The 27001-nt window shown below is 43.0% G+C and overlaps 1 protein-coding gene across 1 annotated transcript; it reads right to left on the bottom strand.

Moving 5' to 3' along the window:
- On the bottom strand, positions 10922–26580 carry USP18 (ubiquitin specific peptidase 18). The gene is made up of 12 exons (XM_021396212.1): positions 26538–26580; positions 25835–26129; positions 23386–23579; positions 22236–22332; positions 20822–20967; positions 18836–18915; positions 17886–18032; positions 15660–15755; positions 14359–14529; positions 13815–13946; positions 13322–13371; positions 10922–12809 (listed from the first exon to the last, which is right to left on the bottom strand). Exons 1-12 carry the CDS (start codon positions 26578–26580, stop codon positions 12761–12763), a joined length of 1500 nt encoding a protein of 499 aa, XP_021251887.1. The 3' UTR covers positions 10922–12760.

The raw sequence follows: 27001 nt of genomic DNA, 5'->3' as shown, positions 1-27001 counted from the left end.
CCTGAAGGGAGGTTGTAGTGAGCTGGGGGTCAGCCTCTTCTCTCTTGTAACTAGTGACAGGACAAGAGGAAATGGCTTCAAGTTGCACCAGGGGAGATTTAGGCTGGACATTAGAAAACACTACTTTTCTGAAAGAGTAGTCAGGCACTGGAATGGGCTGCCCAGGGAGGTGGTTGAGTCACCGTCCCTGGAGGTGTTCAAGAAACATTTAGATATAGCGTTGAGAGACATGGTTTAGTGGGGTTATTGGTGGTAGGTGGATGGTTGGACTAGGTGATCTTGTAGGTCTTTTCCAACCTAGCTAATTCTATGATTCTGTGAATTTTGAAATACTTCCCTAAGCAGACCTTCTGCTCCAAAACAGCAGAGGTGGGCTTTTTAGCTAATAAAATAAGTTTCCCGTAATAAAAAGCCCATCGTTGGAACAGAGTGGCTGTGTTCAGCTAACCCCAGAGAGCCAGAACAGAAAACCAGATCATCACTGCTGATTAATTTCCCACAGGAGCCGTACCATGTGTAGCAGCATTGGTTTAGCACAAGCAGTGATACATTCCTCCCACTTCCTATTTTCTTTCACACTTACAAACGATAAAACCACTGGACAGCTCTAATTAGTTTGGCACCTCCAACATAGAAGAAGCAGAAGAAAAATAACGTACTGCCTTTTCAGCAGAAAATACACCTTTACCAAATCAGGAATCCTTCTCATTTGAAGTTGCTAGGCAGCGTGCATGCAGCAGCCTGACATGACCAATTTTTTCCTTCAAACGAGCAACAAAATTGTGCCTAATTCTTGCTCTGGCTGAAGGGGAAAGCATCAAGGAACTCAACTGACTTATGAGTCTCTCATCCTCTGAGCACAAGGGGTAGGAGAGGAGAGGAAAAAAAATCATTCAGAAAGCAGAAATGTGGGCCTGCACCAAGGTCTGGACTCACACACCACCTGTGCATGTACCTGCACACACAGCATTAGCCATAGGTTCTGGTCAATTCCAGACCTTTCTGGAGGGGGAAATTTGGATGTTCTGGGTACACTGGCATGGGCATGTTATCTTGGCTATGTTCTGACAGCTCAGGTACAGACTGGAATGAGCACAGCTCCAGAAAAGCCACCCATGAATGCCTGGGGCATTGTAGGGACACCACAGCGTGTTTCATGTCAGTAATTCTCCCAGAATGACTCCTACTGTGGCCAGCATGAAGTTTTTGGGCTGTTATTTCAAACTAGCAAGAATTTTTCATTCAGCTAATGAATGTACCTCTTATGTATCCAGAAAATCTGTATCACGGGGAACGATCATACTCTTGTCTTCTGCAGGAAATATCTCCTCTCCTGCCAATCATGGCAAAATAAAAAGGGTTAAGGTAGGCTGAATTACAAGTAGTTAAAGAAATCACATAGAAATCCAACAAGCAAGTGGATATCCTGGCTTATGTTTGTGTTGGGGAGAGAAGTGGCCAAGAACAGTAATCTGTATGAACACAGTAATCTTCAAGAAAATCTGCCTCTGGAGAATCTGTCCTGCAGGCAGAGGAAGGGCAGACACTTTTATGTGCTCCAGTCGGGTTGTGGGAAGCCTGGGGATGTGACACAATGGGGAAGTGAGGATTTATTTAACCTGGGGTAGAGAAAGAAGAGAAAAAAGGGAATTCACAACTGTTTGATCCTGGGTAAGCAAAGGACAGCCAAATCCCAGAATTTAAGAGGAATGTGATCTGAATGGTGACTTGATCGCTGACAAGGAAATGCTGTGCAGGTGAAAGTAAGCTGATTTTGTATTATGAAACCTATCTTAAACAGCCATAATCTTACCTTTCCTCCTCGTCACTCTGTATTATGTCACAATGTCATTATGTCTTAATGAGGTTTAATGATGCTCTTCATTAGATCCCCAAGGATGAAGTGGCAGAGTCCTGACAGAGGGCTCGGGAGAGTTGAAGCCTCATACTTTGAATCCCATGGGCCAATGCATCAGGCAGAGATCCATATAATACAGCTGGAGGGCAGCAAGTGTCTTCTGCTAGGCCTCTTCTACCAGGGGCTTCTTGTAGAACGTGCACCACTTCTGGGAGGAACAGAGAGCTGGGAGCTAGCTGCTCTCTCAGCTGCAGAGCATCCCAAGCAGGGGGCACTTGGTATGAACAGAAGCAACTCACCATAAAGGACAGCTCCTCATCCTGAGGAAGCTGCAGTTATGTGCATCTTATTTTATTTGCAGCACTATCGGTCGGCTAAGTAAAATGAGACTAAGACAAAAATTCTAGAAATTTAGATGAGGATAAAATAAAATGAATTAAAAAGCAAAACTGGTGAAAATCAACCCCCAGTTTCCAGTAGATAGAAGTTACTTTATTTTTCCTACCATTGTTGTGGGGGGAAAAAACAAAACAAAACATAACACCCGGGAGTTAACAGGCTGAGCCCTGCAGCGCAGCGGGAGCGACCACGAATACAATAGCTGTGCTTCCTATCTCAGAGGCAGCTGAGAGCACAGCCTCAGTTCCTGTCTCCATAGCTGACAATGGATATGGACTACAAAAAAAATCCCGCTCGCATCAAGCCAGTTTTTCAGGGGTTGACCTCTTCTCTCCATCCACAAAATGCTTACACCTGAGAGAGGAGCTAGCTCCCAGCCCAGTTCCATCTGTGGGCCGGTGGCCTCACGTGAGATGAGTTACCCAAGGCCGTAAATAAAGAGGTCTTCTCGCCTCACACCTCCCTCTTCAATCTTTTCCTGTAGCGCACCCCGATCTCACTCTCACACAGGCAGAGTCAAAGTGGCAGTAGGCAGCACTGATGGCAAACTTCACCACATCTCATGCTTTTCCTTGGAAAGACTGAAACAAGAAAAAACAAAAAAAAAACCAGAAAAATAAGTTTACTGTCCTTCAAATCCGGAGACTTTAAAACCCAGAATATTGAGGTGCTCCAATTTGGATCTTGTTTTTGTTACTTTTCTGGAATAAAATGAACACTTTGGCACTGGCCACAAGTCACTGATTTCTTGCTTGAGCTGATCTGTCCTTCTGTGAGGATTGAATGCTCACATTCTGGCACCAAGGTATCTTGAAATAAGTTCTAATATTCCCCAAATTAAAAAGCAGTTTCCAGGATGAGATACTGGCAGCATAAGAACCTGAATCACCTCTGGAAATGCTTCTGGCCTTGCACACCAACGAACTGACTCTTGTTAACACAGGAAGGACAAGGGACACAAGAGGACTGCAAACCACTGCAGACAGTGCCACCTCCTGGGTAAAATGCACAGCTTAATATTTAAGAGAAAAGCAAAATACTTCCATTCTTGGCTCAGAGGCACTGAAGAGTTGCTTGACAGCCAGACATCAGCTTTGGAAAATGGCACTTCAAAAGGAAATATGATCCAAAACAACAACCACTGCCTACGTTTAGCTTAATTACATCTCCATCCATCACTTTATTATTATTATTATTATTATTTCAATTCTCCAAGTGTTTCCAGTCAAAGGGTGTTTCTCTGGTTCAACTTAATTCAAAACAATCTCACATAAGAAACCACAGCAGGTTTGTTCTTCTGTTTTGCTTTCCCGTGAGCCTACATGTGACCAAGTATAAAGTTGTACAAGTTTTCATCTTTGGAGGCACATTCTGTGGTTCTGAGCTGGAGAGAGCTGGCTGGGAGAAACCACAGCAGGGAGTGATCTGCATTCCTTTTGGGTGGAGGAGGAGGTGGTGGAGAACAGCGGTGACAATATACCCTGCCAATACACAAAGCTGAGTAACAAAAAATGTTTTTCAGAAAAATGATCTATTTTGTTATATTGTGCTCACTGTACAGAACTTCAAATTCCTGAAGTCAGAGTGACTTTGGGAGTAAAGAGGACACCCCATTGTCTCACTGAAACACGGAGAGTTACAGCTCCAGTTACATGGGAACCTTGGTATCAAATAGTTTTGATTATTTAATCTCAGTAGGTCTGGACCATGTTTTCATTGCACTTGAGCAAGAGATTTTTTTGTGGTGACAGAGATCACGTGTCCAAAAATTTCCTTCTATGTAGTCCTAATAGGATCCTATTACTGTACTAACCGGTTCTTTCCGAGTGCTCATTAGCATTAGTGCCCTAAGAGGCCCCACACAAGGCTCACTTTTCGCTTAAAGCCTATTTAGTTACTGTTTAGATTTCTTAGTATCTTCTGTCATCAAACCAACTAAGGCTGAAAGGGTTGGATGAACTAATTTTTACTTATGTTATGAATAGCAGCAGCTGACCAAGAAATATAACAAAATAGTTTAAGATACCTTTATGCTGACCAAATGGTGTGTTATAGACATAGCAATTTACAATTTATATTTAGTTTCCAGTCTCCAGTTCAAGTGACAATCCACTTTTTTTCTCTCCCTCTTAATAAGCTCATTTTCTCTCATTTCAAATGTTCCACCCAATTTTAGATTTATAGTTCAGTATGTCCTTAAATCTTCTCTCTCATCTAAATTCAGTAATATAATATTTGCAGGTGAAGAACTAACTAGTCAACTTTCTTTTCCTGCAAATTGCTATGTACTACTCATCTGCTGTCATATGAATAAGTTATCCACCACATGTCACTTAAATTCCCATATCTACATGCATTCATCAAAGGACACCTACACAACGTACTAGGTTATTAATACTCAATGGAAAAAAGCAAGAAGAAAGAAAAACAGGCTCAGTAGAATTTTTTTCTATTGTAGTATGTGGGTTTTTTTTATGTAGCTAATAAAATTTTCCTTGTCATCACTACCTGCTCAGTTTAAATATTTCCTGAAGGACAGGTGTAAAAAAACTACAAAACCTGAAATATTTTAAGAGGCAACAAATGCCTCTTGGGTAGAATTAGTACAGTAAGTGAGAGAAGGAAGGGATTTTATCTTCATGTCATTCTTCAGAGAATGTCAAAACTTACTGTGGACTCCTTCCACACATTTGTTGAGTGAGCTTGGCATTTCAGTTACACATGTTGCATTGACTATGGTTGCAGATTTTTACGTACCTCATAATCTCTGGTTTTCTGAAAAGAAAAAAAAAAAAGAAAAAGGTATTTGAGGAGTTCACACACCCTCAAATAACCATTTCTGGTCTCACCTGTCCTTTCCCAAGCACATCACTAGAAGAAGTCACAAAGGCACTTGTCTTTGTTTTGCCCACAGGAGGGATCATTGTAAAAAATACCCAGTCCTGCTTCATCCTCAAGGAACCATGCACCCACATTACTTACTTCCCCTTCACTGCCTTTATTGCAGCCCACAGCTTTTCCTCATGAGACACAGGGCAGCAGCCTACATCTCACTTTCCCGAGCACAAATGGTGACACTAGAGTTGCCTGATGCCCAAGGCCAAACTGCACGGTCAAAATCTCTGTCTCTGAAGGGTTTGGGGGCAATTTAAAAGCCTACTGTAGTTTTTGTCCTGTCCCTTGACAGAGGTCTTGCTGTGAAAGTGGCAGATTTACTGACATTATCTCTTGTCTCCCTCAGAGAGGAAATAAAGTTTCTTCAATGTTTGCCCTCAACCACTGTACAAAGGGTGTTTGCTTGATTCATGTTCCACTGTATGCAATTTTTTTTCTCAGTTATCCATCATTCTCATTTTCATCATCCTACATATCTTGAAATCTGCAATTCCACAGTCTTACCTTATGAAAGTACTTACCATATGGAAGTAATTTCTATATTGGAAAATACACTTTACAAGATTTTCAGCCTCAGTGTAGGGATGTGTCAGGTCAGTGAGGAAGTGAATTTACACCACCATTAAAGACAGATTTAAGTTTTCCTCAGGAATTCTTCATCTCTTCAAAGAACTTCATTCCTACAGAGAATATTTCTTTGACATAGAATTCTATGATTGAATGATGGCTTATCTGTATGACAATTTGCTGCATTACACAATGTGATAAAGGCAGATATTAACTAAAAAGGAATGTCCCATTCCTATTTCCCTTTCATTTATAATCTTCCTGCATTTCTTAGGATTAATATTATCATTCACAGGATGTAATAATGATAATATCTTGTCAAAGGTCAAACTGTTTGACGGTTTGACACATTTAAAATGCTCTGATGTAATTTTGTTGATATCTTTAAAATAATCAAACAGACAATGGGTTATTCCCCATTCACCTGTTAATGACATATTTCTGGAGGTATTTTGACATTTCCACAATGTGGTTTGTCAAGATCCACAGTTCCTTTAAGCAAGGGTTTTCCCTACTTGAAAGAGTTAAGAAAAAAATACTAAGTAGAGCTTTGTCATTTCAAGATCCATTTTGTTAGCTCCGAGTGATTCTTCAAAATCAAACTTATTTTATCTGCAAGACAGACGATCAACAGTGGCAGTCTTGATTCTTAATGTTGTGGTAGTGCTACTTTGTGGCCTTATCTGTTTGCATACTGTCCTATATTGGATAGTTTATCATTCATAACTGAAAAACTTCTGCATAAATTGCATAATGAGTTTGCAAGGCTCAGGAAGAATAGCAGTCTGTTCTGGAAAATCCCAAACCGCTCATTTTCACATAGAGAGGGTTTGACTCCAGCCTGGAGGCTTCTGTGTCCTGAGAGAAGGAGCTGATATGCTATCTGATTTCAGAGCACTGCCCAAGATTTCACAAGAATTCATTTCAAAGATATGAGTGGTAAGCGCATATCGTTTGTCGAGTCATCAATGAACTTTTCCTTCTCTGGTGCTTCTTTGCCCATTACAGCAAAGAACAGCCCCAGGGTAACACCATGTTTCAACAGGCAGAGCCTCAGATGCCCAGTGACCCAGTGCACATCATTTCTTTCAGGCCCTTTTTGCTGCTTGCAACCCCTGCATGCAGGATATGCTCAACATGAAAGCATAAATCCACCATTTTTCATTCAACACACAAAAACAACAACAAAAACTGAGAGTTCATGAGATTGAGCGTGAGTATGCTCAGTACCCACTGGGCAGACATGCAAAGAGCTTCCACTCTTCCATTGAAAGGCCAACAGCATCAATCTGGTGGCCAAGGGTCAACTGCCACTCCCTGCAAGAGGTCCCCAGTGACACCAAACTCTTGTTCTCCAGCACCAATTTTCCTTGAGCATTTTGTACCTTTTCACACTGGGTAATTTTCCTCTTCTATCCTCTGTCACTGCTTGTGCTGATCTAAACCAGCAGCTTCCTTCTTCTCTCGCAGCCTGCCCCTTCCTGCATAGCTCCAGGCTGCTGACCTCCTTTGCAGCTTATTCCTGCAAAATGACCTTTTCCACACTGGCCTTGACCACAGGCAGCTCCAACCCATGTCCAAGGATTTTAATTGAGAGGTGTGAATTTGCTGCAGCTTTGGGACAAGCTAAAGGAGAATATCTTTATTGTCCAGTCTCTACTCTGCCCATTGCCAGTGCAGTCTTGGAGAGAAGCTCTGGCCCACATTTCAACACTGAATCAAACTGTGCATCCCACTGGAGGCAGAGCTTTCAGTCATTAGTCTGTTTAGGAAAACAACAATTACCTCAGAGCGCTCTTAAGCCTGAGTGAAAATCTTTGCCTGCTTTGGAGACATAAGCCCAGCTTCCATCTCATGTATCTGTGCAAAAGCCCTGGTAGGATTAGTACTGTTTTCTTCCACTTGAAGTCTTGCTCCAAGTCATGAGATACAGAGATGTTAGGTGGATGAGATATGGAGATGCTTCTGTTGAATGGCCCACCTTTCTACCTTCTATTTTATTATCACAACCAAACAAATGACTGCTGAAAGCGTCACTTTCCACATAGATTAAAATGGTCTCAGGCTGCTCAGGAAGAGGCTTAGATTACATATCGGGAAGATTTACTCCACAGACAGAGTAGTCAAGCAGGCTGCCAAGGGTAAGTGTGGAGTCCCAATCCCTGGAGGTATTTAAGAGACGTGGATGTGGCATAAAGGATGTGGTTTAGTGTTAGGCCTTGTCAGGGCAGGTTGATGGTTGAACTTGATGATCTTGAAGGTCTATTCCAACCTAAATGATTCCATGATTTGCCTTTAAGCCCTTGTTCAGTTTTTCACAGCAGTTATGCTCATAAGTTATGTTGTGGATTTTTTCTTTAATTTCATGAGATTTATCTCAGAAACACTAATCTTCCAGTTTCTTGACCACATTACATCAAAAATCTGTGTTACCTTTCAAGCTCTCTAAAGCATTTATGACTCCTGTGCCTGTTTTCACAGGCAGGTGCAAACACCACTTAGCCTGCTGCATGCAAGCTTCAGCCTGGTCAAATACAAGCCAGCCGTGTGGGAAACAGCACGGAGTCAGGGCTAAATAGCTCTAAACTGAAAACTAATTGCTTCACGAAATATCTCCAAAGGGCTATCTGAGGTCTGTTTGCATTTGCGAGGAAAGCACTGCCCTCTGTGTACAGCTGAAAGCACAGGCCGCGTTGCCAGGAGAAACTCCAGCAGGGCCTTCCTCCCCTCAGGTGGCCACAGCTCCGGGAACACTGTGGGGGGAACACCAGTGATAATTTTCTGATAAGAAACTCTTGTAAATTACAATTATACTTGAAGTAAAGCATCAAAAATTATTTCTTTTTTACTTCCGTGTATAACCTGTAGATTGACAACATATTGAACTTTTAGAGAATACACGTGACTGTATATATTATATAAAAATATACACGTTTATTTTAAAATGTTCTGGTTTTTGTGTGTGTATTGAAACTGGGGATATTGAAAGTGGGGAATATCTGAATCTGAGGATGTGTATCCCAGAGATGAAGCAGAGAATCCGTGCATTTTGCTATGGCCCTATTCCTATCTCACAGATTCTTCCCCTTAAGAATTGTTAATCCCAAAACAAACCTCCCAGAAAAGGAAATGAAGATTTACCAGAACCTACAGTTATCTCTCCAGTCTTCTTTTGGCTTTATCTTGCTTCTCAAGGACCTTGCTACCTGTGCTAGGTTTCATTTGCACAGTGGCTATAGTACAGGGTCAATAATCCCAGCTCCTCTGAGGGGACTCTATGGCTGTTGGGAACCCTGGCAGAAATGCAGGAGGTGCTTTTCCTCACCCTGCCCCTATGTGAGGTTATAACTGCAGGGCACGGAGTCTCAGCACAAGCTGTTTTGCCTGACACTTCATCCCATGCACTGAAAGCCTTCCTTGGGCAGTTTATCCAGCGCACACATTAACTGCTGCAGGTAGACACAGGGGCATCCAAGGTGATTTTTTGCAAAAACAGCTCAGGTCTGGCACTTTTTAAATCTATATGCAATGCAGTCCCACTCCTCCCTTGACCCAGTTGGATCTGGAAGCAATATAAACTGACTGCAAACCCTGACAATAAACTCGCTGTATCTCCAGTACAAGGGCAAAGTGACCTGGGAAGGTTTAGCCTCATTTTCTCGGTTGTTAGTTCTGTCTTCATTACTCCTGAGGTGCGATTTCTCCAGTGTATGAGTTCTGAGTAGCCTTGAGCCTCCTGGTATTTCCTGCTATGCTGTTCAACAGAGTGAAGGATGAAAAAGGAGGTTTGTACTCTTTATGCAGGGCGACGCTTGATGCTTTATTTCCACACACCTTCCAGGCATGGCAGTTCTTCATAGGGCCACAGTGAATCTTCCCCAGTGTATGTCTCCCAGGCAGTCTTGTAAGCAGTGACCCTGGATTTGCGAAGTGTATTATGTTACTACTAGTTATTAATTTGCATAGCATGCTCAGCCTCTTTCTGGATATAATGCTATGGACAGCCACCAAATCTGTGCTACTCTGAATTTTGTAAAAGGCAGCATTGAAGAGGTCAAAAAGGAGCATGCTATTTAGAAGTAGAGAAGTTAATCATCTTCATCCTCAAAAACGCATTGTATCTCCTTCTCTCCCTGTTCAAGGCCCTGCATGCAGTGTGTGCTCCACACCTGTAAGAACTACATGATGCACTGACGCTTATCAAACCTGTGATTGCTGAGCAGTAAAGCCAACTGGTCAGGCCACAAGTGCACCAGCAGGCTCTGCAACCTCCTTTCCCCTGCCTTGGGGCTGAGCACAGAAGTTGCTTTGTCCTCTCCTCACCTCACGAGGTGTTCAGTGTTCAGTGTTTAGGGTCAGAGCTGATATAGGTCAGCTATAATTTTGGATCTGACACCCAAATTCTGTGAGAGAGCTGTGAAAGACCTTATTTGGAACCTTCACTCTTTGTTTCAAGGGCCTGCCTTGGAACTCAGGCCACCACGCTAGGTCTTTGCCCAAGCTACCCCAACAGCTGCATAAGGAAGGTTGGGCACCAGGAATCCTCCAACCTCAGAGGGCGCTGATTCAGGACATCATTTAATATGATGATTGAAGCAGTTTACACTTCAACTGTGCAGACCTCAGGAACATGCAGTTTTTGGGGACCTGCCATAGTAAAGAGAACCAGAACCGGTCTCCACATTTGTTAATCCAGGTCATGAACTTGGGCAGTCCTGAAGGGAGTAGAGCACTCATTTTACCACTTGTGCTCAGGGACGAGTACTAGAGAGGAGAGTGGAGAGCTCAGGGTGACTGCAGGGTTATAGCAAGATGCTAAACCCCTGTTTTTGACAGCCGTAGGCTCTTCGAAAGCTCAGAAAGCCAGTTGTGGACAGATCACATAGCATGTGTTCTCTCTTACAGCATCTCTGTTTTCTCTGGGGTGTTCCAATTTCTCATACAGGAAATTAGGTGCCCAAATTGTTAGAATTACCTTAATGTTCATCAGTATTAAACACACACTTCTGGCAGCACCACACTGGGGACTTGACAGCTCCTGACTTCCAGCACCTAAGGGAACGCTGTGCCCACACAGACGTTCAGTAGTTGAGTTGCGCTGTTGCTCGAGGTGGGGCAAGCTCGTCCCCTGTGGGAACTGAGCAGCCCTTCCAGGCAATTTATGTTTTCAGGTAAAACCAGGCCAAGAACAATTCAGAGAGGTTGTTTCCTAGGGAATTTATCCCAATACTATTTAATTCAGCAAACAAAAACCAGAGATTTCTTTTTATTGAGATACAGACTGAAAAGATTCTTAATATATATCTCAGCAATTCCAGGATGAAGGATAAAAGCAGATAGGATCTTGATTTTCTTATTCATCAGTCATGAGGTACTTTTAAAAAGTGCAGATTTTTTCTGAAAAACAGGCTGAAAACTCCTCATGTGGGGTACAAAGAATACACTGGGATTTTTTAAAGCAGAATGAAGTGTGCAAATAGAATAGCGTTGAACAGAATAACGGCCCTTTTATTAATACAGTTAAATAAGTGCCATGTAGCTCATAAAAATGTAATTTTCACAGCTATGCTCCAAGACATCTATTTATCTTCCATATACCAACAGGAAATGAACATGATTCAGCTTCATCACCATCAAAAAATACAGTCTATATTGCTAGGCTGGAAAGAACTTTAAGATATCGAGGTGCTGGAATCCCTGACCCTTTCACAGACTGTGATAGGTCAAGACTTACCACTGCAAACACTTTAAAAGCACCAAACTTCAAACTTTCCTCAAATCTGAAGCCCGTGAAGAAATCTTAAAACACCACTCTTCTGACTGCCACATACTACCAGCCTTCCTTTCTAGTTCCCTCTGCATTTTCCCTCCAGCTGCTACGGGGACACAGGCTGAACCAATAGCACAAAGTGACAGGATTCAACAGGAGATTTAAAAATGACTTGCTTTCTTTACAAACTTGTAGTCTGCAGAACACTTACTGCTTGAGGGACATTTTCGACCTCATGAGCAGAGAAGGAAAGTAGAGAGCAATACAATTCCTGCTGGCAACCCCTTGAAGAAAAAGGAAAATCCTAAAAGTTCAAGCATATCAGGGCATTTCTTTTCTCCTCTTCCCACATTGCATGGAGTGTGTTGTCATCATCTTCGACTACCATGGTGAATATTTTCCACTAAATACATATATATTCCTGATAGGTATGCTAAAACAATAATCATCTATGTAAATCCATACAAACTCAACCCCTACATCAGAACTACTATAGTAGCTCCCGATTTAAAAACATCTTTTTATGTTGACACCAACTTCCAGTCACATCTCAATTCCTCTGTGATTCATTTCCTTGAAGTTTCTTAAGAGTAAGCGTCCCCTCCCTCGAAGCATTCAAGGCCAGGCTGGATGGGGCTTTGAGCAACCTGGACTAGAGGGAGATGTCCCTGCCTATAGCAGGGGGGGTGGAACTAGAAGATCTTAGAGGTCCCTTCCGACCCAAACCATTCTATTATTCTATGATCACTGCTGCATGTGTGATAAGGGTCCGGATCCCTGTTAGAGCTGTTTCTCAAGACTTTCAGGGTCCCTTGCCCAGCTTGCCGGCATCGAACATGGCCTGAAAAACTCTTTTGGTCTTACAGCCGTACTGTGTGCCCTCTTGGAACACCATGCAGGCTTTCAAGCCAAAACGTTCCTCTGTATTGGAATCTAGGCACCAGCATGGTAGGTCAGCAGAGAAAAGAACTAACTTTATTATTTTTAAGAGAAAATTAATATACAGAACCACACAAATATGAAGGTTACAATAAATAAATAATCACATGGCATGAAAGAAAAGACTTCTAGATGCAATATTTCTAAGGTCCTTTCTCCAGTTGAGTTTGTCCTGCACTTCTTTCATAGGAAAAAAACGTGAATGCAGAGGTCGTTGATGGAGTGCAGTTCTTTCTTGAGGAACATTTGCACACATCCACACTGGTTTGCAGATGCTGAGCTCCATGTGCAAGGCACGGCTTCTGAAAACATTCTGATACAGCTAGATAAGGCTATTGGGGATGTTTTTTCATGTAAAACAAGAGATATGCCGTTTGTCCCCTACAGAAAAAAAAAAAAAGCAAAACTAGTATGTTTGAAGATCTCACTGATTTTGGTTGCAAAAAACCTTCCAGGTTTGTTCCCACTCATCTTTTTGAGATTTAGGTCAGTTGAAGTGGCCCTCTCCAGTGTTCCTATGGCAGCACGTAACACTAACCCCCCTGGCACTATAGCTTATAGGAGGAAGTTTCTCTCTCCATGCTCATTTTCTTATGATTCATCAACACACAAAGCACTGAGGAATACTGATTGATGTCCCTAACGCTAGTCAGGATCAAGGGTCAATCGTAACAATACCAATCCCACGGCGCCCTTTTGTGACCACTGCAGGCTCCAGGTACAGTCATTATAGTTGTAGTAATCAGAACACAAGAATCCTCCCTCTACACTCCAACAGCCCCAGCTCATGGCAAGCAAAACACAGTTCCAATCATTTGTTCGCCCTCTCTTTGCTACATGGTTTTGCAGACCCCAGAGTGGCATTAAGTAAAAACAAAGAGCCATTTCCTTACCAGCTGAGGTCTGAATGCCCATAGGTACATTTAACATCATCCCATGACACCTGATGTAAAACACAGAAAGGTGGTAAAAACTCCTGAATTGGACATACTGTGATGCCAGCTTAACAGTCTTCATGACAGTGATACAACTGCTACTTTCAGGAACTAAAAATACTTTAATTAAACAGTTTGTTGCTCATGCTTTTTGAGGAAACTCAGTTCCTTTGCCTCTTCTGAAAACACACATTAAACAGATCAAGAGTACATAATGTAGAGTATATGGTCAATGGCTGCTTGTGCAAAATGTGAAGCAGATCCTGAGGTCCTCAGCTAAAGCCATTTTGCCCTCAGCTCAGAGTATGCTGTTGAAGAGGAAAGAGATGCACAAAGCTTTGCAGTTTCAATTTTCTCTCCTGCTTCTCTTTAATTAGCAGTCAGTCAGACTAAGCAAGATCTAGAGGAATGTCTGGAAAGCTACAGAAGAAATACAGATTTGTCTCCTTACCTGGCGAACAGTAGAATCATTGAAGCAATACCATTTGCATTCTGTGAGACTTCGAATATAGGCACAGTAATGTCCAGAGCTAATTGATCCTGAATGAGCAACAACAGCAAAAAGCTCATACTGCCAGGCAGCCTGTAAAGAGGAACTTTGAGTAAGGCAATTTTCATTTACCACTGCTGAAGACAAGCAGCAACCAGGACAGGCAGAATGTGCATTTCATAAGGAAAAAAGGAGAAAGATTAGACTGACCCTGAGCATCCTGCCTTTTATAATCTTACCATCAGAGTTTTGCCTGCCAACTGTGGACTAGCAGCGTCCCTGGAGATCACAGGAATATAGAAAAGGCAACAGGACAGCAAAGAGGCAGTAAAGTCAAAACAATGAGACATCAGACAACACCAAGCATGGGTAAAGTCTGAGACATTTCTAAGACAGTGCTTTGAAATGAAGTGAGCACTGGACTGATCTATAAGTTATTATAAAATTCGAGATAAAGGCAGAAGAAAATCTGCCTCTTTTAGACAGAGCATTAGGATTATCTCACCTTTTCACTGTCATATGCTTGGCACTGCTGTTCTGTCAAGATTGCATTGAAATCAAGGTCTTTTGGGAATGGCAGACAGTGGCTAAGTTTGTGGATGTAAGCTGATCTTCCAAAGCAGAAGCGCTTCAGGTGTATGGTCAGAGTCTGTGGCAGGTGGACTAGCTTCACACTCTGAAAAGGAATAAATAATGCATTTTAAAACCAAGGAGCAAACCCAGGGAAGCTGAGGTGGAAACACTCATCACCAGACAGTGAATGTAGCGTAGTAGCCCATCTATGCAGAGCCATGATGATCAGGTTTCTCAACTTCAGCTTGATCAGCACTGAGCCTTGCATGTCTCATTGGCTGCTTCATTTCTCATCTGCTTTCCTAACCCCCGGTTGGTAGCACTCCCGTAACTATTCCCTCTGTTCACTAACCCATGGCCTAAAAATTATGACACTAAAGACTGTTTAGGCTACCAAATCAGCCACTGCATACAATACAGATGGTGCAGCATGCTGCCAAGCTGCCACAGTCAGCAGGCTGTTTCTACAAGACAAAGAACTGCCGTGTTCAGAAGAAATTTCCCTCTTGCACAACTTGTCTGTGAAGATTACTTAAAGTAGTTTTTGCTGTCTGCTGGGTTGGCTGTTCCCGGAAGAGGTTTTGGGCAGGTGAGTGGATAGTCAAGCACTGTGCCTGGTGAGGAGAAGCAAGCCAAGTTCCTTGTGACGTGGCCAGCTGAGCTCTGTGGAGGATGCCACGCTGCCAGCTCATTCCACCTAGCACTGCCTTTGTCAATATTACTGCTGCTGCCACAACTGCCACCAATACATGTATGCACTGTGGCCTAGGAGGGTGGCCTAACCCTGAAAACGTTGTGGAAAGTCACCTCCAAACCTTGGGTTGAGGCAGTCTTCCCCTGCACACCTCTCTCTTCAATGCACTTGCTTCTGCATGAAACATCTACTGGCAGAGACCAATACTGTAAAAATGTCGAGCCCAGTGGAGAGAAGGGGAGAAAAGAAAACACCCTATGCTCTCCTGCTCTTAAAGATAAGCACAGCACCATTAACATACTCTCGTCTACCCCTCGGTGACTTATATTAAAAACCATGAAAGCATTCTTTTGTCACTAGAGTTATGTTCACAACAGGGATCTTGGCATATGGCTTTTACCTAGCTGACACTGCTATGCCAACACAGCTTTGAGTTGTTGATCTCTTAAACAGATATGGTTGAGTTATTTCTCCATCTTTCACAGTCCTAAAGGGAGTTCTGTTGTATAAGAGATGTACGGGGAAATACTTCTGCTTACCTGCAGAAAAGGTGTTTTCTTTCCACAGTATTCACAGAAACACATGTTGTGACCAGTCAGCTCTTCCGGATGGAAAAAGCATTGCAGGCACTCCTCCTACGAAGACAGAGCAGTTTTCTTTCATCTTATTTCCTTCCTTCAAGCTAGATTTCTATTTCTACTTTGTTTCACAGGCTACATGCAAACAACAAAGCTACAGAAGGCGAATTTTAATTCGAAGGAAAAAATTAGTTTTCTCTCCTTTACCATGAATGGAAGAGTGAAATCAAGTACCATTAGTCGGTTTGAATTTTTCTGCTTTTTTCAGTGCTAAGAAAGATTTTGCCTGCCTTGCTTTCATCTGTAAGTTAGACTTGTTCCTGAATAACCAACTGCACAAGCAGTTACGAAACGTGATGTGTTCAGTAACCTGTAGACTAAGCACTAAGCATCACTGTAAAACATGTTCATCCCAGTAGCATTGATGCATTTAATATTTTAACCAAAGAAAACACAGGAAGGGTTTGGTCATTTCAACACATACAGGTTCAGTATGGAAAAAAAGTTTTCCTTTTTTGTTCAACTCGAACTCTAACACGGTTTGTTTTCCTGTACAGGAGAGTGGCAGAAGCAAAATAACTTATTCTTCTAAATACAAAGATGGAATTTAGGAAGGAAGGTTGCAGTAAGAAGACTTTCTAGGTAAGAAGACTGGGTAATGCAGAGCTGGGAAATTTCACCAAATGCAGAAAGCTGGATGGAAAGCTGGTGGACACTCTGACCTACCTGTATTTAAGTGCCTAGTGACATTAGATGCCTTAATTTCCAAAGGCCCTGTTTACACTGAATTAGGACTGGCAGCTCTCGTTTAGCACTGGACCTCATAAATTAAAAAGCCTTTAAGCTGGAACACTCAAAACCAAGAGATTCAAAATCACTAGTGACTTCTGAGTGTGATCTTCACTGAGCCACACTTCCTTATCTCCCACCATCTGAAGTCAGCAAACACATGACTGTAAAACTTCCCCTTATATAGTGACCCTTCTATTATAACTGACTATACAGACATCGTTATAGTCAAACTATACTGAATGTGCATTCCTATACGTACACATGCATCCACACACACTGTGTCAAATCATTTCTATTGCAATGTGACCGGGACAGTTCTGAAATAGACACATGTTCCTTTATTTCAACAGGTGAAAGAGTATCTTCTTTATATAAAAAAAAAAATCCATAAAGTATCAACAAAATAACATCAATTGAAATACATTGTTTTAAACCCAATTTTAGAATCAGAAACAAATAATTGTGTGTCTTTCAAACAGGACACATATTATGCAGTATATCCCTTTTCTTACCATGGCCCTGAGATTTCATCAATTTCTACCCTTGCAATGGGTGAAAGTGAGACTGGATTCCAGATTCAATCCTTACCTATCATGCATTCCAATGCAATATCATATCCCTGGCATGCAGCCTAGTACAGGATCATGCCCATCACGTTGCTTTTCTCCAAATTTGATAGTGCTATACTATGGCAAATCTGCTATAAAGAGACAATTCCTTGTATATCTCCTCTTTCTTAGCTCTGGGTGCAATTACACTATTTGAAAAAGTAGAGTACTGCATGGCACAAAAAAGCTGTTGATATATGAGGGTATTTTACACCATCCCAAAGCCTCAATGATTTTGAAGAAGGTTCCTTTATCCTGGAACAGCATAAAGCAATTAGAATAAGGTTCAGTTGTCCACTGACACCTGAAACATCCACTCTATTTGCCACAGCACCCACACAGCCACCATCACCTCTTTATCTGGATATCAAACAGCAGTAGTGCTTTAACAGTAAAAGAACGCTGTGCTGGGCAAATGCAGTGTATCTGGCAAGGGACTAAAACTGATTTAGGGCACTTCACTATGGTAACTAAGCTCTCACAGGTACACATCACCATATAGTGTAAGTCTTTGAATCCTACAGAGTATTTGGTCTACAGCTTTCTCAGAAAGGAGCTTCAAAGATTTTATTTTCTTTCTCCAAAATCAAACAGATTTTTTTTTTTTTCTGGAGAAATTTAGAAGCCCTCAAAACAAGCGAGAAATGTGAATGAGAAAAGGCCCCAGACAATCTTCAGAGATTCCCTAGATGAGTCCTGGAAGACATCAGTCCTACAGAGAGAAGGCTCTGATACTGAATAGAGGGGAATCTTCTTTCTATGGTAACAGCACTAACACTGAACTCACCAGAGTCTTCAGTGAGTGAGAGTGGGAATCCAGTAATGGGACTGGAAGGGTTAACATGCTGCTGTTCCTCTTTGTTTCAGAAGAGCATGTCTGACAGGCCAGGTGCTCCTGCACACAGATGGTGTACAAATCACTCAGCTTTTCAACCTGGAGGAGGTAAAAACGGCCAAAACAAGGTTTGTGAAGAACACAACTGAAGTATTTCACTCTGTGGGTGGAAGGGACATGTCACTTCACAAAATGTCAGTGCTTCAAGGCTTGAACCCAGATCTGACCTTGACTTATGTGGACCGGGCAATTCCAGCCATTTAAAGGAGAACAGCTCCTTCCTCTCACACCCTAACAGAGGTGAAAGACAGCTCCTATAACAAGGACAGCGAAATGCCTGCTTTAAATGCAGTTTTATTGTTCCGTTTGGAATAGTAACCGGAAGCTGTCTTGTATAGGAACAGAACTATGATACTGATTTGAGGAACAGTCACTTTTTTCTTACATTACACCATTCTCTTTGGAGGAACTGTCATATACATAACGTACCAAGAGTTATCAATAAGGAAATGCACATGGCTGACTTCAAAGAATGAAGGAACCGGGTAAAGACATGCCAATTAATGCTTACAGAAATATGGGAAGAAAAGACATGCAAGTTAACTAAACTTAGTGTTGCTAAAAGATCAGTCTTTTTGTTTATTAATAGACTCTCCCATTAGGAAGGAGAACATGGCATGCTCTAAATGTAGGAGGAATAAAACTGTGATTAAAAGCAATGAAGTCTATGAGATCAAGATTGTCCACATTTAAATATGAAAGGGAATATTTAGATGGGAGACAATTCCAAGAATTTCATTTAGGATAATTGACAACGAATGGGATTCTTCTTGGAGAAACAGAAGAAAGCACATATGGCAAAGGCAAAGAAGCCTGGTGTTCATTTCAGTGATCATCCTTACCAGCTCTGGGTTTTTCATCTGCTTCTTTAACAAGTTCCAAAGAGTCAGAAAGAGTTGAGCAGCATCATACTGTACAAACACTGGACAAACAGAAAACACAACCTCAATCAGTATTATCAAGAGCACCAAGCATGTTTTCCACAGATGGCAAAGGTAGATTTGTTCTTCCCCATTAGAACCTGCGTTCTGTTCCATTGCCACCTTCTACCAGGGACAGAGCTTAGACTGGAGACAAGCTGCGGTGTTCTCACGTGACCTGAGCAAGCAGTGGGAAGAGAAGGGAGGGCTTGAGTACCTCGCTGTACAACCCAGTGCAAGAGGAATGTCTCTGTAAGTAGGACACAGAGCTTGGCATATACATATAAGCTGCTGGAGGATAGGCCTGATTGATGCCTCATTGAGTTAAGGGTTGCATTTATTTCAGTCCTTCTTAGAAGCAGTATAGGGAAGCTTCTGTTTCCTTTCTTACTTTCCTTATTCCACAAACTCGTCTCCCCCATCCCCTTACTAAGGCTGTCAAACTCCTGAAAGCTGAAACTAAAATGATACGAAGACCTACCCATATATCCCAAACACAAATGTACAAACCATTCAATATCCAACCAGGGATAAAACATACAATTACTGCGCAAGAAGCCAAGGATGATACAGTAATGTCATGCTTTGGCTTTCCACTCTGGCTAAACTGGCATATTAAGAAACCACAGATGGTGGGATACAGCTCAATGAATGGGTTGATTAAAATGGCTCACAAAAGAATTACTGTGGGACTGAACTGAGGAGAAAAAATCCATGCCCATGAATACAAAGAAATTATGTTCTCAGTCCATAATGAACCCAAGATTCAGCAACAGGGGAATAAGTACATATAGTTTAGCAAAATCTGTATATTTCTGGACTACCTATGTGCTTGACCATAGGTGAAACAAATTTTGTGGAATAATTCAACACCCTGAGACGGAAGTGCTTTCAACTTCCCTGCAAGTCTGCAAGATCTGCTAAAGATCTTCATCCAGTTTCAGATAAGATTACCGGCATCCCTGACTAAACACAGCTCAGAAAATATATCTTTCCTCATGTTTGGTAACACATCTGTGATCTGGGTAAAGCACCACTTGCCAGGATATGAACTTTATGAACCACACCTGAATTTTAAAGCTGAAGGACAGAAGTGGGAAACTGTCATGTTTCACAAGCTCTGTTTGGGCATCTCTCTTTAAGTGAAAGAGAGAAGGCAGAATGCAAAACCTCAGAGGGAAGAACTATATAAATAGAAATATTAAGGTCAGCGCATGTTTCTCCTTCATACAGGTCTGGGCTGGCTATCGACTGACCCTACCAGAATTGCCCTATTTTGGCTTTTATATAAAGATCAGAGCATTTGTATGCAAACTACCATCCATATTTGTACACATAATCAGACCCTCAGTTTCCCATCCTTACTGGTCACTGTGCTTACAACTATTTCTCTCCTTTGTGCCCATGTCCAGATGGGAGGGTGGGTCAGCAAGTTCTTCTCTTAGCACTTGTAGCAAGGAACAGGAATGGGATCCTTGGGGATTTGGGTGAGCTCAGTGTCTTTCCCTCATGATCCCTTCTTTCTAATAAGAAATAGCAGCTGTTTCACTGTTATTACAACAGTATAGCAAGACAAATCAAGCCATAAGCCATCCTCTCTATGTCTCACACAACCCTTTCACACTGTCAAGTATCAACAGCTGAGTCTTCTAGCAGGCTGATCATCTTTGCATCCTTTGGACACCAGCAAGAATATCCGGCAGGGCCTTTTTTCCCTTCTTCAGAGGTAAGACACAGCACCTCACTCATGACAGGGAGATAGCTATGAAGAGCACTACATCACCATGTACCTACTTCTCGCATTTCTGAATCTGAATGAGATGTCAAGGTCTGCACTGATTTCTAGTGCTTGATAACAAACATCCCCAGTCTGCAGGCAGAGGTGGGCATGAGAAGGTGGCTGCTTACGTTTCAGTCTGTGTGCTACAAGACAGGTTGCAAGCTCTTTCGGAGAAACAGCTTTCTGCTTGCCACACTGCATCTGCTCCAACAGCAAAAGCATTTGGTATGGGACATTCTTCATCTGTTGTGTAGCACATGCTGGCACTGTGATCCTATAAAGAGAAGTAAAATGAATGGTAACCAAGCAGCACAATGGAGGAACGTTAGATATCACACCTGAAGGAGCAGACATGGATGGCACAGATAGCAACTCAAGAAGAACCACAATGGGCATGTTTTCAGCAAAATAAAGAAACATGGGAAGCAAACACCTGCACTAGTTCAGCCCACAGTGCAAGCTGACAGTTGTAAAGCAAAAGGCTATGATTTTAAATTGGCCCATTTCTGAATAAGGGGTAAACTGAGCAGGACCTGCAGTGCCTTCTGTGCTCTAGAAGCAACATTATTTACAGCTGGTTTCAGAGCTGCTCTTGCCTTACACCTCTTCTTTCCTTCATTTTCAGCATACCCTCAAAATTTCACGGGCAAGTATATCACAATTATTGAATGTTGAATATACAAAAGAATACACAATTTCAACTATATGTCAACTGGGAAGCTCTATATCCTCTCTAAATCTATTATAGTCGACATGTTTTTCCATGTCTTTCTTCAAATAACAATAGTAACCTTCAGCCTACATTAGTTTTAGCTTTTTTTGTGGTATCGTCCCTGCACGCCTGTAACTTGTCTCCTTCCCCTTCTGCACAGTGCTAAGTGTGTAAGAGATTTGGAGAAAGGACTGAATAGGATTGATCCATTTAGATGCATAAAGCTACAGTGAACTGAGCAAACTGGACACCAGTTTTAAGTGTGGCAGACAGAGAAGCAGAAGCCCACATCCTGCTCACAAACAAGTAGAAAGCACTATCAAGCAGAACAAAATAGCAGTGTATTTGCTGTCTGCTACCACACTTATTCATCTCTATCAAGTGTTGGCCAGGGCAATGGGGGCCAGAGGCTATGGATCACCAGTATGTACACATTCACATGCTCACAGTTACAGAGTTAATAGTGGATATGGTTATACATGGCACATCCTTTAGTTAGAATGTGCTATGATCATACCTGGAACAAAACCATATCCTGCTATGGAAAAGAGGTACAAATCATAAAGACTCAGTTCAAGACTGCAGTGCCCTGATGTGTAAACATTACACGAATGAGAGATAACGAACAAGTCAGAAAACTGCAACTGCTACCTTAGTAGGCCTTAGTATGTAAATAAGAGGCACAGGAAGGTAGAGATTTTTCTGACTGAGCTGAAAGTACTTAACACTTCTTAATGAGTCAGTCCTTCAAATGTACATCCCATATAAAAAAGGAACAGAGACAATGGGACAACAACAGAACTACCTCAGGTAGTTCAAGCAGGCAATACCTTCGCAGTATCTTTGTGAAGTGTATGTTCATCAAGAACACTTGGAGCAGAGAGTTCAGACAGCAGGTCTGTCCAATGTTGTACAGTCCAACAGCTCCTGTAGGCACAGGTAAAGATGAAGTGAGTCCAAAGACAGGTAACAAGAAAAGAAAGTGAAAATGATTTAAAAGATAGCAAACTTATCTTTGTACATATTCAGCCATTCAGTGCACAGGTTCAACATGTTGCTCAGACCTGAGAGAGGGTCCAACCTACTTTCCTCAAGCAGATAATATTTGATTTTTTTGGACAACTGACAGGAAAAACCCAACTCAGCCTGGATTATGATACTCAGATGTCTCCCGTTTCCTCTACTTTCAGTCCTCTCATAACACACTTAAAATAAAGAAAATAGATACCAAGGGCTGCCTGTATGAGCATTTTTATTCTGCCTTTTAAACAGCCAGGCCTAACAACAAAATAAGGAGCTACATGTGGGGACCACATGTTAACTGTCCACCACACAAGCTTCAAAATACTCCTTCAGCCTACCTCTACTATTTTTTTTTGTCTCAGTTTTGAAGAAAGGAACTAGCCTGAGAGAAGTGGAAAAAGCAAGTCACAGCTGTTTATGCTGCATATAGAAAGAAAGCATATTCTGTGCCCCAAAGCAATACTAGTAAATCATCAGAAAGAAAAAGTTTATCTTCTGAAGTCTGGAGAAAGGAAATGGAACAGGAACTCAGAACAACTGTGAAATGCATACAGCCAGTGATAACGAGAGATACATGTGATACAGAACAGAACGTACACTTGAAATACTGATGGCAGCCTTTGGGGAACCAATCTACTGATGCAGCATAGTAACTAGGACCTACTCTGTGGTTTAGCAAACCCATAGGCAAAGCTGGCTGTGCTTGGAAAAAGGTTGCCATCTACTTATTCTCAGCTGCAATGGCCAGTACAAGGAGTTAGAAGGGGAAAAATCTCTGAGATCCTCATGTAAGCCCTTATCAAAACCCGAAATGGTTACTTGGCAGTGCAAAATGAGAATCATCTGCATATTCCTCAGTAAAGGAGTAAAGGAGAAAACAAAGCCCAAGGACAGAGAATGGAACAGAAGGCATCAGAGCCAGAAAATGTGTGCAAAGAATAGACAAAATGTGATTACCATTTTTTAAGTCTGCAGCACCAAAGACTGATGGTAGCCTCGAGTCTTTGCTCTTCAGCTCTTTGTCTTCCTCTTTGTAATTTTCTTCTTCTGCCTTCATGGTCCCATTCAGTGATATCTCCAGTTTCTTCTCACTTTCTTGATGCCCAGCTCTCTGGCCCATCAACAGTATTGTATGTACAATCACAGAAGGACTGCAGAAGGACATATAGAAAGATCAGAAAGATAGGGAACACCCAGAAACACAAGATAAGTATTTGTATTTGATATTTTCATGATGAAAAAGATGGAATGCCAATAAAATCAGTTTGATTGCTGCAAGTGTTTGGTACATTTAAATTACTATGGGCATGGTAATTGTGCAATATATCAGCAAGGTAGAAGACATGGAGCTTGTTGGCATCAGCACATCCTGACTTCCCTCTGTGACTAAATAAATGATCCTCTGGTTCCACAGAAATAGCTCCACCTAACCAAGGGAATTCTAGATATACTTACTTGCTCAAGATTTGGTGAATTATATAATAATCGTTCAAATGTCAGATGTTGCAAAACTCCTCTGTTTAGTTAAAGTAATGCCCAAGTATTCAAAGGGGAAAATTTCACCTCCTCTAATCTTTTGAGCTGATAAGCATTTAGTTTCTGGTTGCGCTCTACGCATTGTTTTTAAGCACCCCAGTCATAGCTCTACTATGGCACTTTGTATTTTAATTTTTAAAGGCATTTAAGCATCTAAATATTTTCAGTTCACGCTTCTTCAAATGATTACAAAGGAACTGTTTAAGCCATCCAAAGAAGGAGTGCATCTTTGTGTGCAGCAGAAACTAGTGGGTTTATTTGTTGTAAATCAGCAAGAGTGTGAGTAATGCCGTCAGCCAGAAGGAATTTAGGAGGAGACAGACAGGAGGGAAAATGATCAGCAGAGTAGAGGGAGCTGAACAGCGGCTATGGGTGTGCTGGAGATGAGGAGAACTTGCAAGACATAGCTTTTGGTAGGATTAAGGGCAGGATGAACAAGCAAGCTCAGAGCTAGGAAGCTTTGGGTGACTTGAGAAATAGGTAGGATGACATTAGCGCAGGAAGGTGCAGAGATCTACAGAGATGGAAGGATTTGGGTCTGTGGTTTGATGAAAATCTCCCACAGGCACCCAGGCCCTGCTAACAGGAACCCTGGCTTGGGAGCAAGGACAAGACCAGAACTTCCCAACCACTGCATGAAACTGCCTTGTCTCAGCTACAAAAAATACAGCATTCCTAAGATTTGCACATGCTCTTCCTTTTCCTGCATAAATGTATAAGAAATCTGGTGAGCGGGCAGAGGACTCGGGGAGCAGGCTCTCTTCTTCGCCCTGATTTCTCCCCTCCTACTGCAAGGGCAGGGTCCCTTCCCTGTTTCCCTGGCAGATGACAGGGGTGACTCAGTACTGCTCACTCAGTGGTCGTGGCTTAGATGAGCCGAGTAAGCACGCTAACTCCAGGCAGACAGAGGGCAGCAGCCATGTTTGCTTCTACCTTTCACCCATCATCAGCAAGCCCTCTTGCCCAACCTCTCAGTCAGCTTAGAGTCGTCTCTTCCACTCTCACTCTGCACCACAGCCTATCTATCTGTCCCCTCAGGATACCGGCCTCCCACAACAAATCCCCATGGCCCCTTCACACCTCTGTACCATGGTCCTCTCAGCCCAGGCGTCCCTGCGGTCTTGCCGCCCCTTGGCCACCCAAGCCCTCTTTGCCTGAGGATGGGCTCTGTCCCTGGTCACCAGTCACCCTTCCCACCACCATCACTGCTTTGTCTTCATGGGGTACGGGCTGCCAAGGGAACAGATGGTGGCTCTGGGAGATAATGGCCACCCCAAGGAGTTGATCTAGTGTCTGGTAACCCTGCCCACAGCAGGTGGCTGGAGCTCGACGATCTTTAAGGTGCCTTCCAACCTAAGCCACTCTAGGATTCTATGGTGGCACTGACGAGATGACGGCAGCCCCGACGAGACGATGGCAGCCCTGACGAGATGATGGCGGCCCTAACGAGATGGTGGTGGCCCCGACAAGATGGTGGTGGCCCCGACAAGCTGATGGCAGCCCTGCGGTGCAGCTGCAGGGCTGTGAGATGGACTTCAGCCCTTCTACGCACTTCTCTTGACACGACTGAAATGAGACTTTCCACTCCTCTTGTTGAACTACGTGTTTGTTCAGCTCCCTTCTTTCCTCTTCGTCTATATATATATATATTGTTCATTAAATATTTTATTAATAATGTTAATAATATTATAATATTATATTATTTATAATAATAAATTAAATATTTCTGCTGAACCAGACAAAAGCAACCATTCCAGCCGCTACAAACGCCAATTATTTGCGCCCCGTTGACTGCATGCCCAATAACCAGCTAAGTAAGAGCTTGAAGTCCAGAGGACCCCAATACACTGTGCATGTGGGGTCACTCTACTGGCGCCCTATGGCTGTGGCTCTCCGCATTGACAAGCAGTCGAAAAGGTTTCCTACCAGTTCCTGCAGGACCTCGAGCGCTCGGAGCCAAGGCCGACCTTCAGCGTTCCCCCGGGGCCGCACGCAGCGCTGGTGGGCCAGGAAGGCGCATCGCCCGCTCACCCGCAGCGCGGAGAGCTCCCCGGCCCCGCGGGCAGCGCTGAGGAAGCGGCTGCCGCGTCGGCGCTCCCTGAGAGAGTGCTGCCCTCCGCCCGGCTGCGTCAGAGGGCGGCAAGCCGCGTAGCTTTCATTTCCCACTTAGCTCTGCCCTCGGACAGAAAGTGAAACTAGGCTCCGGCGCAGCCCGGGAGGAGCCGCTCGCTTCGCCCCGCTCGCCGCCAGGGGCAGACGGGATGCAGCAGCAGGCTTTTGTCGGATACAGCATCTGTTCCTTTCAGCAGCAAAATCAGCAAGAAAGCCAAACTCTTACGAACGCCCACAGCAACCTACTTAGAAGCGATAAATAGCTCATTGAAAATAACCCCGAATAAGTAACTTGCTGAGAAACTTAACCCATGTTGCAACCTCAAAGTCTAACCAGTTCCACACTAAAAAGAGCCATGGTCCCCAGAAGGGTATGGGTGAATGGTGGTGCAATGAGAAACAAAATTACTCAGCCACAGAGTAGCTGCAGATCATGCTGTGGCCTCAGCAAGTCCAGTTACATCCAGACCAGCAGGAGTCCGGGTGCCCACTCCTCCAATGCATGTCCGGGCTACCTTCCTCTTCTTCCAGAGCACTAGCAGGAGGAATGGAGCGGTATGGTGCCCTGGTTGGGAGTTCTGCTTGTTGGGGAATAGCTACCAGCCCTGCTTTGTGCCACACAAGGAGACAGGAGAGCTGAGAGATGAGTGATGCTGCCCTGCCAGCTGGGGAAAAGGTGTGTGTGAAGTAGGAGCCCTGCTATGTATGTGACGTAGATGGAGTCTCTGGGGGCCCAGGAGTGTGAGTCCCTGTGCAATTTAGCATTGTGCACCTGCCTAACCACTACCCAGGAGCTCCAGAGGACCCAGAGACAGAGCTTCCTTCCCTTGCAGCTGCCACTGGATGTTTATTGTACATGTCTGTATTGTACAGACATTTAGCAGTTACAGAGTGAATATGGGAGCTGAATGTGGAAGGCCTTTGT

The sequence above is a fragment of the Numida meleagris genome, chromosome 1 (assembly GCF_002078875.1).
Source record: "Numida meleagris isolate 19003 breed g44 Domestic line chromosome 1, NumMel1.0, whole genome shotgun sequence".
NCBI lineage: Eukaryota > Metazoa > Chordata > Aves > Galliformes > Numididae > Numida > Numida meleagris.
The sequence above is the reverse complement of the archived record's forward strand: the minus strand, read 5'-3'. Positions and strand labels throughout refer to the sequence as shown.